This window comes from Gekko japonicus, unplaced genomic scaffold (assembly GCF_001447785.1).
Source record: "Gekko japonicus isolate JY-2015 unplaced genomic scaffold, Gekko_japonicus_V1.1 scaffold563, whole genome shotgun sequence".
Lineage (NCBI taxonomy): Eukaryota > Metazoa > Chordata > Lepidosauria > Squamata > Gekkonidae > Gekko > Gekko japonicus.
In genome coordinates this window covers 804,774-819,388 of record NW_015166439.1, presented here as the reverse complement: position 1 = coordinate 819,388, position 14,615 = coordinate 804,774, and the positions used below count along the sequence as shown (strand labels likewise).

At 46.2% G+C, this 14,615-nt stretch overlaps 1 protein-coding gene across 1 annotated transcript in view; it reads right to left on the bottom strand.

The window, feature by feature from the left end:
• Nucleotides 1-14,615, bottom strand: part of CAPN1 (calpain 1) — a 71,690-nt gene that overhangs the window by 38,609 nt on the left and 18,466 nt on the right. The window contains exons 2-3 of the mRNA XM_015411948.1: nt 7,691-7,989; nt 5,420-5,489 (exon numbers count right to left, since the gene is read on the bottom strand). Of these exons, the coding sequence (XP_015267434.1) occupies nt 5,420-5,489; nt 7,691-7,957 (337 nt within the window). The 5' untranslated portion in view covers nt 7,958-7,989. The remainder of the gene's footprint in view (nt 1-5,419; nt 5,490-7,690; nt 7,990-14,615) is intronic.

Here is a 14,615-nt window from a genome sequence, read left to right as displayed (position 1 = left end):
AAAAAAGGAAAGGGCAATTTTCACCCTGCCATTTGTAGCTCTGCATATGGTATTTAGCTCCACTCATAATTAGGAGTCAAAGTGAACATTTCTCCCAATGCCTGGCAAATGTCAGAAGCACCACTTGGCATCAATCTTCCAATGGAACTTCTTTTGAGTAAATTAGAGGAAAATATAGACTCCTTCTCAGCCCCATTTCAGCAGCAACTGCTTCCCCTCCCCCAGCCTCCATCTCCCCAGCGTCTCTCTATTGCAAAGATTGGGGGGGAAGGGGGGGGAGGGAAGCTTCGGGGAATTGACCCACCTCTTTCTTCTGTGAAAATACAGACGATCACTGTGTAAAAAAACCCCAAAAAACCCCCAACAACAACCCCAGAAAGCCCTGGGTCGCTCAGGAAGCAGGGGAAACGTTCCCGCTCGCTGGGCTCCGTCCCATCCCATCCCGCTCCAGTCAGATTAACTTTCCCCCCTCCCTCCAATCTCTTCCTTCCGAGATGGCCACTGTGGAAAAAACAAAACAAAACAAAACAAACCCCAAAACCAACTCCAGAAATCCTCCCTCGTTTTTGCGATGAGAAAACCAGTCCAGGAGAAAGAAAGAGATCGTCGTCTTCTCCTGCTCCAGTCAGCCACACAGGGAATGTTATGCCTACTTAGGTCGCCATTATAGTGACGTCAGGACCTGGTGGTGAGGCTTTCCATATAGGGGGTGGTGCCCCTGCCCAGAAACTCCTTGCTGTGTCCCTTCTGGGACCCACTAAAGAATTTTGAGAGGAAGAATGTGTTCAGACCCCAGATCCCCACATCATGTCCTCACTGCATTTCCAGGGATGCAGCAAGAACTTGGGGCGGGGGGAGGGGAGAATACAGAATGCCACCTCTCTATGTCATGCTGACCACCCCCCATGGGAAATTTCCCCTTTGCATCCGCAGCACTTGGATTTATAATGGAGACATTTCTTGCATTTGCAAGCACTTGTGAATGCAGTACATTTTCACATTGTATCCCAGGGGCTGGCAAATGCAGGAAATTTCTCTGGTGGGTCACGGGCCCGCAAAGAGCAGATGAAACCAGCAGAGAGGCAGCATTCTGACCCCCATCAACAGTCATATGGGCCATAATGGAAGCTGCAGCTGTAGTTTAGTTAACTGTTGGGGTTTCTAAATTTGTCTGATTAGAGCAGGGGTGGCTAAATTTGCTCAACTTAAGAGCCACACAGAATAAATGTCAAATGTTTGAGAGTCGCAAGACATGAACAAATATTACATGTTTTTATTTTAAGATATGCAAATTTGCTTTTTATTAACATTAAATGAGACTGCCAAAAATAAAGGGGTAAAAACAGATATTGATAATGATATTTATCTGTTCAATTATATTTGTTTGCTAATGATATTTATTTGTCTAAGAGAGAGAGAGAAAGAGAGAGGTGGAAAGAAAGAATGATAGAGGTGGAAAGAGAAACAAAGAAAGCAAACAGATGGGAGGGAGGGGAAGGAAGGAAGAGAGGGAGGGAGAAAAATTATGCCTCCCCTTCGCTTCCCCAGCTGCCCTGCCGGGAGCCACACAATGTGTGTGAAAGAGCCGCATGTGGCTTCTGAGCCGCAGTTTAGCCACCCCTGGATTAGAGAGACTGTAGTCTACTGCTAAGTATACTAGACCCCTCTATACTGAAAAGGGGAGGAAAGAAAGGTGGAGTAGAAAACAGAGTTGGGGCTGTGAGAAGTACAGAGGAATAAATCCTTGTGCTAAGAATCCTTTGTGCTGTCTTCTCACTTTGATCAAGCTACAAAATTAATACTAATTCTGTAAAAGCTTTGTATTCACAGACAATTATTTATATTGTTCTAATGATGTGTCATCATTGTTCTCCATCTTATGTTTGTTCTTGCTTTAAAGATAAAAATTTATAAATAAAATGTTTTTTTTAAAAAGCTACAAAAACAGCCCCCTAACTCAAGATCCCTTATGGCACATTTATTGTTTGAGGTCTACACTCCTGACACAGATTCGAGTCCAGTAGGGACTTTAGAGACCAACAAGATTTTGGGAGGTATGAGCTTTCAAGAGTTGAAGCTCCCTTCGTATCTAGAAAATTGATATGTGTGAGATCGAAGATTGCTTTAAAAAAAGAGCTTCAGTAGAGTTGGAACGATTGGTTAACGTACTGGACTTTGGCTGTGGAGATGTAGGCATGAATTGCAGCTTTGGGTCTAGATCTCACTAGGTGCGGTCAGACGGCGTGCTGAGATTCGGTTAAACTGTTCCGGTTCTAACCGGATTATATTTGATCTGGATAATCACGATCACACTTACCTCCCTTATCCCGCCTCACCGTGCAATCACGTCGCTCCCCAGCGTCTACACTACCAACGCGCGGGAGCGTGTGTCAGCGGGGTTTTAATTTTTTTTCTCAGTTTGCGCATGCGCATAGGCGCCCCTCCATAGAATGGGGGGACCAAACTACCATGGTGGTGCATGCGCAGAACCACCAGGGCGAATCAATTTAACCTCTCCAACAAAAGACTTCCCTTTAAATGTTTGACCCGAAAATGGCCTCCGTGAGATCTCGAACTCATCTAAAAGCTAAAACAAGTGACCATTTAAATGTCGGTTTTCTAAACGCGGTGGTGGAGCTCTGCCTATGCGCACACCGCCGACGCATTAAAAATTGGTGGGCGAAAAGCAGAAGCCTCGGATAGCTTTTGAGAGGGGAGGGGGTTTAAACCGGAAGTGGCTTGACACCGGAGGAGCGATCACACAGGGGGAAAATGTGGCTTTAAATAGGAGAGCTGAGAAAACACCACTTTGGGACCTGGTAACAAAATACTCCAGATTAAAGTGGTTTTGAGCCGGAAACCAATGGCTGGGGACGGGAGGCAGATGTTGACTGCGTGATCGTGCAGATAAAATCCGTTGTAAAATCCGTGGCTGAACCGTCACAACACCAGATCAAACGGCGTGTCTGAACACACCCAATGGTTATCATTGGGCCAGTAATTCTCTCTAACTCTACCATACAAGGTTGTTGTAAGGGGGGAAATGGGACTGTCCCACCCTCAACTCTTTGGAGGAAGAGTGGGACAGAAGAAAAAATAAACAACCTAATTTTTGTTGATACATTTTGGGTAAATGGAAAGGTAACAGGGCTGAGAGAAAGTTGAGAAACACCACTGTGTGAGAGGTGTTGAGGAAGTCGTTTTGGAGACACATGGATAAACGACATAGAAAGAGTTTCAGAGGGTAGCCAAGCTGGTCTGCAATTAGGGGTGTGCAAAAAAAACACAACCTGGTATTTTTTGGGTTAGTGTATATTGAATCTGAAAAATAGTGGTATTTCCCGATATTCACAAATCCAATACTGGTATGGTATTTGGATTTGGGAAACTCATTTTTCCCCTGCTCCATTATACCCTAAGGGACCACCCCCCATAAGGTATAATGGAGAATTGATCTGGGGGTATCTGGGGCTCGGGAGGGGGGTGTTTTTTGAGGCAGAGGCACCAAATTTGCAGCATAGCTGCTGGTGCCTCACCTAAAAAAAACCCCATTTAAAAAAGATTGAATCAGGGGGGTGCAAATTCTGTGGGCCCCAAAAGAAGGTGCCCTCATCCTCCAGTGATTTCAATGGAGGGAGGAAAAGGAGACTAAGCCCTATGAGGACAGGCTGAGGGACTTGGGAATGTCCAGTCTGGAGAAGAGGAGGTTGGGGGGGGGGGGACACACATGATTGCTCTCTTTAATTATTTGAAGAGCTGTTACTTAGAGGAAGGCAGGGAGCTGTTCCTGTTGGCAGCGGAGGATAGGACTCGGAATAATGGGTTTAAATTAAGGGCGGGAAGGTACCAGGTGGATCTTAGGAAAAACTTTTTTACAGGAAGAGTTGTGCAACAGTGGAATCAGCTGCCTAGGGAGGTGGTGAGCTCCCCCATCACTGGCAGTCTTCAATCAGCAGCGGGACAAACACTTGTCAGGGATGCTCTAGGTTGATCCTGCATTGAGTGAGGGGTTGAACTAGACGGAATATATGGCCCCTTCCAACTCTGTGATTCTATGATTTAAAGACATCATGGTCCCTTTAAATGCCATCTCCATGCCACATGACTCTGCAGCTTGGAGAACTCGAAAGGCATTTAAAGGGACCGCAATCCCCTCGAACACTTTTTAAGTTGGTCTATTTGGTGGTCCCAAAAACACTTAAGATTTTCAGGACTTTCAGGGCTTCGTCATTTTGGATAGACAAACAATATCCAAAATCTGTATCTGGCTGAATCAATACTTGAAAAATGCTCATAAGGTATTTTCCAGGCTTGGATTTAGCTGAATGCACACCCCTATCTGAAACAGAACAGCTAGATTAAAGACCAGTAGCACTTTAAGAGACCAACAAGATTTTTTTTTTGGGGGGGGGAGTATGAGCTTTCAAGACTCAAAGCTCCCTTCCTCAGACAGACGCACAAACTACTCTGTGGCAGCTGAAGAGCTCCTGAGCTACCTAGTTGGAGAGCTCCTGCTCTGGGCCCTGGTTTCTAAGCACTAAGAAAAAGAAAAACAGACAGCCAAATGACCAAGCAACTACCACCAAATGATAGTCGATTTTTTAAAAACAAAATGAGACTCTGGCTATTTACAAGAACTCCTGCACAAGTAAAGCATTAGAATGGTATCTTAAACAGTGTTAGCCTTTCCCTAGATAAACAAAGTACCTGGTCGTTTAAAAGGGTTGGGTGGTAAGAGAAGGTCTTTACTGATGGCAGAGATCCCCCAACTCCTGCAACCCCCCCCCCAAAAAAAAAACCCAAGGCCAAACCCCACCTCCACCCAAACCAACAGAAGCTATGAGATGCATGGACACACAATGCTCGTGTAGGGTTGCCAACCTCCAGGCAGTGGCTGGAGATCTCCCAGGAGCACAACTGCTCTCCAGGCAACAGAGATCAGTTCACCTGGAGAAAATGGCCACTTTGGAAGGCGGATGCCATTCTATCCCATTGAAGTCCGTCCCCTCCCCAAATACTGACCTCCTCAGGGTCTACCCCCATAATCTCCAGGTACTTCCCAACCCAGAGCTGGCAACCCTACAATCATGCCACCAGAGAACAGCTCCTGAAGTAGAAGGCAGTGCAGAAACATAAGCCACCCGCTAGCCAAAGTAAAGAGTGTGGATGGCCAAATGGAAGCAAACTGAACCTGGAGGATGAACTTTCCCTGTCAATCTTCTGGCGTTCCAGCTTGTGAATTCTTTTTTATAACCAACACTTGGCACCCTGCCTGCTGCACCAAAAAGACCCAACCTTTCACTCTATTAGAAGCTGGGGAAGAAGGTGATCGGGGAGGAACAAGGTGGGAGAAACCAGGGCTGCAGGGTCTCCCACCACTTCCTCAAGAAGGAAGCAGAATCTTTTGAAACATCCTTACCCAAAGCTCCCTGACAGACATCTGTACGGGTGGCACCGTCCACAATGAAGAGCGGGTTGCGGCACATTTCCTGAAACACACATCAGGTAGACATTTGTTGTTGGTGGTGGTGCTAAACACTGAGTCTTCAGCTGCCAATTCATCATTTCTGCTGTGTTCCAACATGCAAAATTCTTTTACAAGTCATTCCCTTCTCTGCCTTGTGAGTGAGATCTCTACGTGAACTCAGCAATAAAGACATGGAAATGTGACGATGCACAAATTATGCTAATATCTTTGTGTGATTTTTGTATTCTGACCAATTTATTCTGGTTTGAAGCTACCTGGTTCAGCCCCAGCAGGTGTTGGTTTCGGGGTTCCATACAGCCATACACTGTGCATTTTGTTTGAAAGATGGTCTGCACCCACCACTGCATTCTATGAGTTTTATTTAGGAAATTTTCTGCTTTCTACAAAATCAGAGCCCCCATATGACCATATTGTTTCCATTTTACAGACAGGTTAACAGAGCTGATGGTAAGATTTAATCTTGGCACCTAAAAGACTAACAACATTTATTTCAGTATGAGCTTTTGTGACTTAAAGCCCACTTTGCCAGATAGTTACATAATGGAAAATTGTACTGAGAAACCTTATGGGGTGGGAAGGATGGGGTGGAGTCAAAGCTTGGTGTGAATGACAATAGGAGAAGCTTCTTTGTTACTGCCCTAGGCTGGCAAACATGTTTTGGCCCCTTTCAAACAGCCTTTATAATCCATGTTAGCAGCCGGTTGCTAACAGATTTTTTGTGCCATTTCATTTTAGCTCCCGGCTGCTAATTGATTTTAGTTACCTTTTCATACAAAGCCACTCATGTCCCGTTGGCAAAGTGGGGGTCCGCTGTTTTTGATATAAACTGCTTTCTTCAATTTTCATCTCTTCTTTGTGCTTCTGAATTGCTGTAGTGTTTTGTTTAAAATGTCTGCAGTGTTTCCGAAAGTCCTGCTTCCCCCCACCCTTTTTCGCAGAGCATCTTTTCCCATTTTTTTAACATTCTAATTTTTGCATTATAACATTAGACCAATATAGCAATTCAGTGCTATATTGCCAGCATTCAAATAATTGCTGAATGCTGGTAATATAACACTGAATCACTATATTAGTCCAGTGCTATAGCAGAAAAGCTGGAATGTTAAAAAAAAGACAGAAAAGAACGTGCCGTGAAAAAGCCAGGGAAGAGAAACAGTGTGGTTTGAAATGGCCAGAGCCCTTCAGACACGGATCATTAACAGATTTAAATACACTGTATGAAACCTCCATCCCAATATATCTTACCTTGGAATCAGGTCAACAAAGGATCACAACCAGTTTAGAATGGCAATGTGAAAGGGGTCAAACATTTGTGGAGGTTTCTAAGGATATCTGAGCACTGAGATGGATAGAACAAAATCTCTTTGGTCTCAGCCAGCACCAGGGGCCCACAACTGTTTCTTTAGTTTACTAGCCATTATTTGTGGTTGCCATCAATCATCTCCCCTTCTCTTCTGACAGCACAACGCATGTGACAAAGATATGGGGTCCTTTCTCATTTGCACTGCATTTGGAGCAGACAAGAAACAGCAGGAGTCTCCCCTGCTGCTTAGACCAGACTTCCTTTATTTCTCCAAACTGCACTGCAAATAGGAAAGGGATATGCGCTGCTAGGATATGCTCCAGAACACCAGCTGCACATGCCTCTGGCTAGTGGATTTGTAGGGCAGTACCCTACCACTCCATGTGCGGAAGGTATCATTTTCCCACGGTCCTCTCCATGGCTACAGCTCTTTCTGACCTCTGGAAGGATCACTCCCAGTGTTGCAGGACCCAAGTGGAAGAACAGCTACACGGGTGAGTGGGGGGTCAGATCAAAGAAGGACAGGAGTTGACACAGCTCCTCCTTCCTCTTCTGTACATGCTGCTTCCCTAAGGGGAGGAGGCAATTTCATTCCCTTTACCCTCTGCACTCCAGCCCAGCGACCCTCCCAGCTGTTCCTTTGCATGGATCATGCAATCCCGAGAATGATCTTTAAGGGTGGGGTGGGGGGGTCAGAAAGAGCTGCAGCAATGCAGGAGACTGGGGGGAAAGGGAAACTGTCTGCCTTCTGCACACAGATGGCAGATCTCTGCTTAATAGGCCAAAAACAGATATTTTTATAGCCCCGACAGCGGAGATTTGGAGAAAGATCACATACAGGGGGAAAATAACCCCAGATAATGAGATAAGGAAAGAGAGCCTGCATATCAATGCCTCACCGTAGGCCGTTTCCACTTGACTCCGTATGTTTTGGAAGAATTTGGTCCCAGCTCCTTGAAACCCAGGGAGGAAGCCGTAGGAGGGTAAGAGTCATCCCGGAAAAGAGCTCCATTCTGCAAACATTCGTTCTGAATCCTCTCATAGTCCTGACCGAGGTACTTCACAGCATTCTCATGTTTCCCCAAGCCCAGCTCCTTTGCCCGTTGCTTCTGGACCTGTGCTGAGACTCCAGTACAGTAAATGGGCACGATGACCTCTTCTGCCATATTGAGCGGTCACTGGATTGGACAAATTGTGCCTGAAATAGAGAAGACAACACCGAAATGACTTCTGGGCAGCAGAACAGAGAAGCTTATGGGGACCCCATAAGTGGTTTCCAAGGCAAGAGACATTCAGAGGTGATTTGCCATCGCCTGCCTCTGTGTAACAACCCCTGGACTTCCTTGGTGGTCTCCCATCCAAGGACTAGCCAGGTCCGACCGAGTTTAGTTTCTAAGATCTGATGAGATGAGGATACACACACACACACACATATATACCCACACACACGTGTGTGTGTCTGTGTGCGTGTGTTAAGCCTCTAGCTCTCATGTTTATGAACATCAGGATAAACTTAGAATCACAGAACTGGAAGAGGCCATTACAGGGGTCATACAGGTCACCTAGTCCAACCCCCTGCTCGATGCAGGATCAGACTTCCTAATGGTGAGAGCAGTTTGGCAATACAAGGAATTATCTAGCAAGGTGGAGGCCTCTTTCTTCCTAGAGGTCTTCAAGAATAGACGGCCACATCTTCCAGGAATGCTGTTGCTCGGATTTTTTACACCGAGCACCGTATTGGGCTAGACGGCCTATATTTACACCTCACTTTTCTCCCCAATGGGGACCAAAACTCTGTCCTCCCCTCCTCCACTCTACCCTCACAACAACCCTGTGAGGGTGGTTAGGCCAAGAGAAACTGATGCAAGGTCACCCAACAATGGCAGAGTGGGGATTTGAACCTGGTTCTTCCAGAGCCTCGTCAGGAACTCTAACTACTATACCATACTGGTTCCATGCGGTCCCTGCCAGCATAATGATTCTAAGAGTGGAGATGTGTGGCTACATTTTGTCAAAGTTCGCAAAACAAACGGTAAGAATATTCATGACTTAAGGACACACACCTATAATATTGTTTGGATTTTGGTATTATTTAGTATTTAGTATCTCTATAATCATATTCATTTATAGTCTGCCTTTCTCACTGGAACTCAAGGCAGATTACATAGAGTAAGTCAATACAGTCAATCAAGATGAGACGCCCAATATGACAATGCAACTGAATTTGGACTGTGTTAAACAATGCAAAAATTACACAGTAGGATCCTACTAAAAGGCAATATAAGCTATACACAATAGTACAGGCTTCAGTCCCTAATTCATTACCCAAGTATCTTGCTGAAACTTTTTTTACAGTACAGCCTTATCATCTGTGCAGACAAACCCTTTTGAATAATTCAGTTCTGCAGTTTGTGGAAAGTGGGAGGCCACTCACCAGGCAGTCCACTCTGTAAGGTGGAGGATGAAGAAGAGGAGAAGAGTTGGTTTTTATACCCCACCTTTTGCTACCCGAAGTAGCTTACAATCGCCTTCCTTTCCTCTCACAACAGACACCTTGTGAGGTAGGTGGGGCTGAGAGAGCTCTGAGAGAGAACTGCAACTGACCCAAGGTCACCCAGCTGGGTGCATATGGAGGAGTGGGGAATCAAACCCTGTTCTCCAAATTAGAATATGCCGCTCTTAACCACTACACTATACTGGCTCTCATACGGGATGCACCTATATGGGTGCTTGTTGATCTCGCCCATTTGCAAGGTGGCACCTACAGAAGATGTTCAGCACTAATTGGAGCCTCTGAAATGATTTTTAGGGGAGACCAATGTAGATTGCATTACAGTAGTCTAGTCTCAATGTTACTGTGGTATAGATCCAGGTGGGCTGATTGGTTATGTCAAGGTAGGGGGCCACCTGCCAGGCTAGACTGAATTGGAAGAAAATGCTTTTTGTAACTTTATTAACTCGCTTCTCCAGCACTTGCAGGGGTCATTTCCGGCAGTAAAGAGCCCAGGGGGCGGGCACATGCAACAAGCCCCACCCCCTGCTCCCAGCAGCCCTCAGTCAGAGCAAGAAGCAGCCAGCTAAGTTGCAGAGCTCCCCCCGTCCCCCCGGTCCAAAACAGTCCAGTGGCACCTTTAAGACCAAGTTTTATTCAGGTACAAGCTCTTCCTCCTCTGTGAGGGCAGATTTGCACGTTCCCCCCCCCCCAATAGCTAGCAATCCAAAGCAGTCCGGTGGACCTTGAGCAGTGGGTGTTGCCTTCTGACACACTTCTGGTGATGTCAGGGGGTGTGGCATATGCAAATAAGTTATGCTAATGAGTTATGCTAATGAGCTCCTGCAGCTCTTTTTCTACAAAATGACCCCTGTCCAGCAGTAATACTGGATTCAGTATAATCCCTAGGCTCTTAACTGAGTCAGCAAGGGTCAGTTGCACCCATCAAAACTGGGGAGGACAATGTCCTTCAAGGCCTCCAACTTCCCAGCCAGATTTAACTCTATCTTCCCAGGGTTTCGTTTCAATTTTTTCACTCTTAGCTAATTAACCGTAACAGCCAGGCAGTGTTTCCGGGCTGTGGATAAGGGCTCAAAGAGCTGGGTATCATTAGCATATTGATGACAGCCAATCCCTATGGTGCAAACTTTTCTTCTAAAGAACTATGGCTCAAAACATGATGGAACTTTTTTTTTTAATGCACCTACAAGAAACTTGCAGAATAGGCTGTTTCACTCTGCGATGACACCCTACAAGAACAAAAACTGGCAGAAGTCAGCATCTCAGTTTCAATTTTATTTTTATAAATCAAGATTCTAATCCTTAAGAAAGCAAAAACAGACTTCTGACAGGCTTCTGACATAGATCAACTTTTGCCTCTAAGCTCCAAGAACTAGCTTTAGGAGAATTTCAGTTTTAGTTTTGAAACACAAGATCCTGGCTCCTATGGGCTGCTTGACAGCAGACGGGCAATGCCAGTGGAAACCTCAAAAGCCAAGGCAAAATCAGAGCAAATGAAAAATTGCTCCATTTGTAAAACTGGGTTGCAGAATCAAGTCCTCTATTGCACGCACATGGATTTATTTTCTCTTTTAAACTGGAGTACACACAGCCCTCACTAGTGTCAAAGCCTGCCAAATACCGTCTGCCCTGCCCTTGGCATTCCAGCTCTCATCTGTCAGTAGCCCAAAATGGTAATGAAGCCCAGTTGATCCCTCCATTATATCCTTACAGGGGCCAAACTTCAGCTCCATCAGAGCACTTTCCCCAACTATCAGTCCAGTCTGTGCACAAGGCTCCTGCACACATGCCCACTCCTGAAAGATCCACCTCCTGGCCTTTGTCAAGAGGGGCTAAGGTGGAGGGTGGTGGTGGTGTGGAATCTGTACAGAACAACCAAAACCTACATTCCTGAGGGGGGGAGAGGGAGGAGAAGAGGTTGGATTTATACCCCACCCTTCACTACCCACAGGAGTCTCAGAGCGGTTTACAATCTCCTTTCCCTTCCCCTCCCCACAACAGACACCCTGTGAGGAAGGTGGGGCTGAGAGAGCTCTTTCGAGAACTGCTCCTGAGAGTAAAGCTCTGAAAGAACTTGTAACTGACCCAAGGTCCACACAAGCAGCTGCATGTGGAGGAGTGGGGAATCAAACCTGGTTCTCCCAGATTAGAGTCCGCACTCTTGACCACTGCACCAAACTGGCTACAGTCACCTGCATCTGTTCAGTTATTGAGTTGGAACAAATCTTAATACAATTTAAAATACATAGCAGTTAAAACTAAGGCCTAGTGCTAGTCACTGGTTATCCTGGGGGGGGGGGGTGTTGCCTCAGTGGCCAAGGGTGGGAGCAGGTTAATTTCTTTCTACACAGAGGGACAGGATGTAGCAGGCACATTTTCTTTCCATAAGGAAGCTGCCATTTAGTTTTTCTAGTTCAGGAGTTTAAATATCTTGGGCCTTCTCTGGAAAAGAGGTCAGGTGAAATTAAACCCTGGCTCTGCTACATCCCCTGTGACAACAGCAAATATTTTCCCCTCCTTCAGTACACAAGCAAAAAAGATAATTTGAAAAGTATTTTTTAAAAGATGCATGTGTACCCATTACAAGCTTACAAAATGTCCTTCACGGAAAGGCTCCAACCATAAACTGGGTTGCCAGCTGGCATGTATCTGGAAAAGGGCAGGACCCACCAGGTACTTGCTGCAAAACTGAGGGGTGGGGTGGGGGACAGGAAAGACCTAATAGGAAGTTTTGAAAGGCCTACCTCGGCACCACCCCAGCTGTTTTCCCTCATGAGCTGAAGGCCTTGGAAGACCTGGTGAGACTAGACAGGACCAGGGACTCTCTGACCTCATGCAAAATTGTCCTTCTGATTATGAGGAATGGTAATGTAATGGTAATGTGGCCCAAGAAATAAAGAAAAATAATTAAAAACCAGTCTGTCTGCTATTTCCCACATTGTATATAAAAAACAACACTCAGCTGCCAAGCTATCAGAAAGGGGGGGGGGGGTAGTAGTTATGCCAGTGGAGAACTTGCCAGTTGGCAATTGTGAATGGAACACAAGAGCTGCAGCTTTTTCGTTTATTTTGTTGCCTTAGACAGTTTGTCCTTTGCATCGTTTTCTGGTTCTGTAATCCTAGTCCTATTTGCCTTGTTTTGCTTATTGGAGGTCTTTGCTGCCTGACTGAATTGCTTTTCATATTTTGTAACCTGCCTTGAGTCTGAGAGAGAAAGGCAGGCTATAAATGCAGTTAATCATAATCAAAATAATGCACTTGTTCTTCACTTGTTTACTGTTTTTGCCAGTGTCACTGCAAAATCACCTGAATGCTGCTTTGCTAGTAATTCTTGTATTCCTTCAGATAAGCAAGGTAAAGGTTTCATTCAGAGACAACACCAGCTACATAGACATGCTTGGAAGGTTGTGGCTCAGTGGAAGAGAAGAAGAGTTGGTTTTATACCCCACCCTTCACTACCCGAAGGAGTCTCAAAGCGGCACAACAGACACCCTGTGAGGTAGGTGGGGCTGAGAGAGCTCTTTTGAGAACTTTGGCTGACCCAAGGTCATCCAGCTGGCTGCATGCAGAGGAGTGGGGACTCAAACCCAGTTCTCCAGATTAGAGTCCGCCACTCTTAGGAGAGTGGATTCTTAATCGGGAAAACCGGGTTTAATTCCCTACTCCTCCACACACAGCTGCTGGCATAATCTTGGGTCAGTCACAGTTTCCTCAGAGCAGTTCTGGGAAGAGCCCTCTCAGCCCCACCTACCTCACATGTGAGCCACCCTGAGCCCGTTCGCGGGGAGGGTGTGATATAAATCCAATATATAAATAAACTAACAAACAGGGTGTCTGTTGTGGGGAAGAAGAAGATGAGAAGAAGAGATTGGATTTATACCCCACCCTTCACCACCCAAAGGTGTCTCAGAGCGGCTTACAAACTCCTTTCCCTTTCCCTCCCCACAACAGACACCCTGTGAGGTAGGTGGGGCTGAGAGAGCTCTTGACAGAAACTGCTCTTTTTTCAAGAACAGCTCTTATCAGAACTACGGCTTGCCCAAGGTCATCCAGCCAGGTGCAAGTGGAGGAGTGGGGAATCAAACCCAGTTCTCCCAGATTAGAGTCCGCGCACTCAACCACTACACCAAACTGGCTCTCAGGAGGGAAAGGGAAAGAAGACTGTAAGCCGCTCTGAGACTCCTTTGGGTAGTGAATGAAGGGGTATAAATCCAATCTCTTCTCTTCTTCAGACTGGCTCTCCCGGCACACAGAAGATCCCAAGATCAACACCAGGTATCTCCCATTAAAAGGGATTAGGTAGTAGGTGATGTGAAAGACCTCTGCCTGAGCCGCTGGGGAGCCACTGCAGTCTGGGTAGACAATACTGATGGTCTGATTCCTGTGCGTACGTGGTGCCTGTCTCCTGAAAAGCACCATGCCAACAGAATGCTGCTGTTATAAATACCTGCCACCTTGCTCCTCCACTGATCCTTTCTCTTGTGGAAGAGAACTAGCAGATCAGGAAGCACTTGGCCCCAGGCTTGGGTTGCCAACACTGGGTTGGGAAATCACTGGAGATTTAGGGGTGGAGCCAATGGAGGGGTGGGGTTTGGGGAAGGGAGGGGAGGGACCTCAGGAGAGTATAATGCCATAGAGTCCATCCTCCAAAGCAGCAGTTTTCTCCAGAGGAACTGATCTCTGCAGTCTGGAGATCAGCTGTTATTCTGAGAGATCTCCAGGTCCCACCTGGAGTCTGGCAACCCTTCTCTCAGCTTAGTAGGTGGTGATATGAAAGACCTCTGCCTGAGTCCCTGGAGAGCCACTGCCATTCTTTGGATAAGATAATACTGACCATGATGGACTGATAGTCTGATTCAGTATAAGCAGTTTCATGTGTGTATTCATGTGATCTTCTTCCCTCCTCTCGCTCACAGGCTGCTCTCAGTGTGCAGGGTTCCCCGTCCAGTTCATTCGGTTTGTCACAAACCCTAGTTTTGGTACCTTGGATGTATCAGCAAACTATGGTGGGCTGCAAATCCAGGAAGAACTAGTCAGGAACTGAACATCCAGTTCAAGGGGTGTGAGGGGAGGAGGGAGAGATCAGTATTGCGAGCCCAAAACACTTTTTCTAAGCTCATTCAAATGGCACAAAACTTCCACCTATGTCATGTCAGGCCCAAAGTACACAGCAGAGAGACTCAACATATTTATTTGCTTCATTTATAGCCTACTTCCCCCCCCCCCAATCAGGATCCAACTGTCTCTCTTTTTCCATTTTATCCTCACTACAACCCTGTGAGGTAGGTTAGGCCGAGAGAAAGTGACTGGCC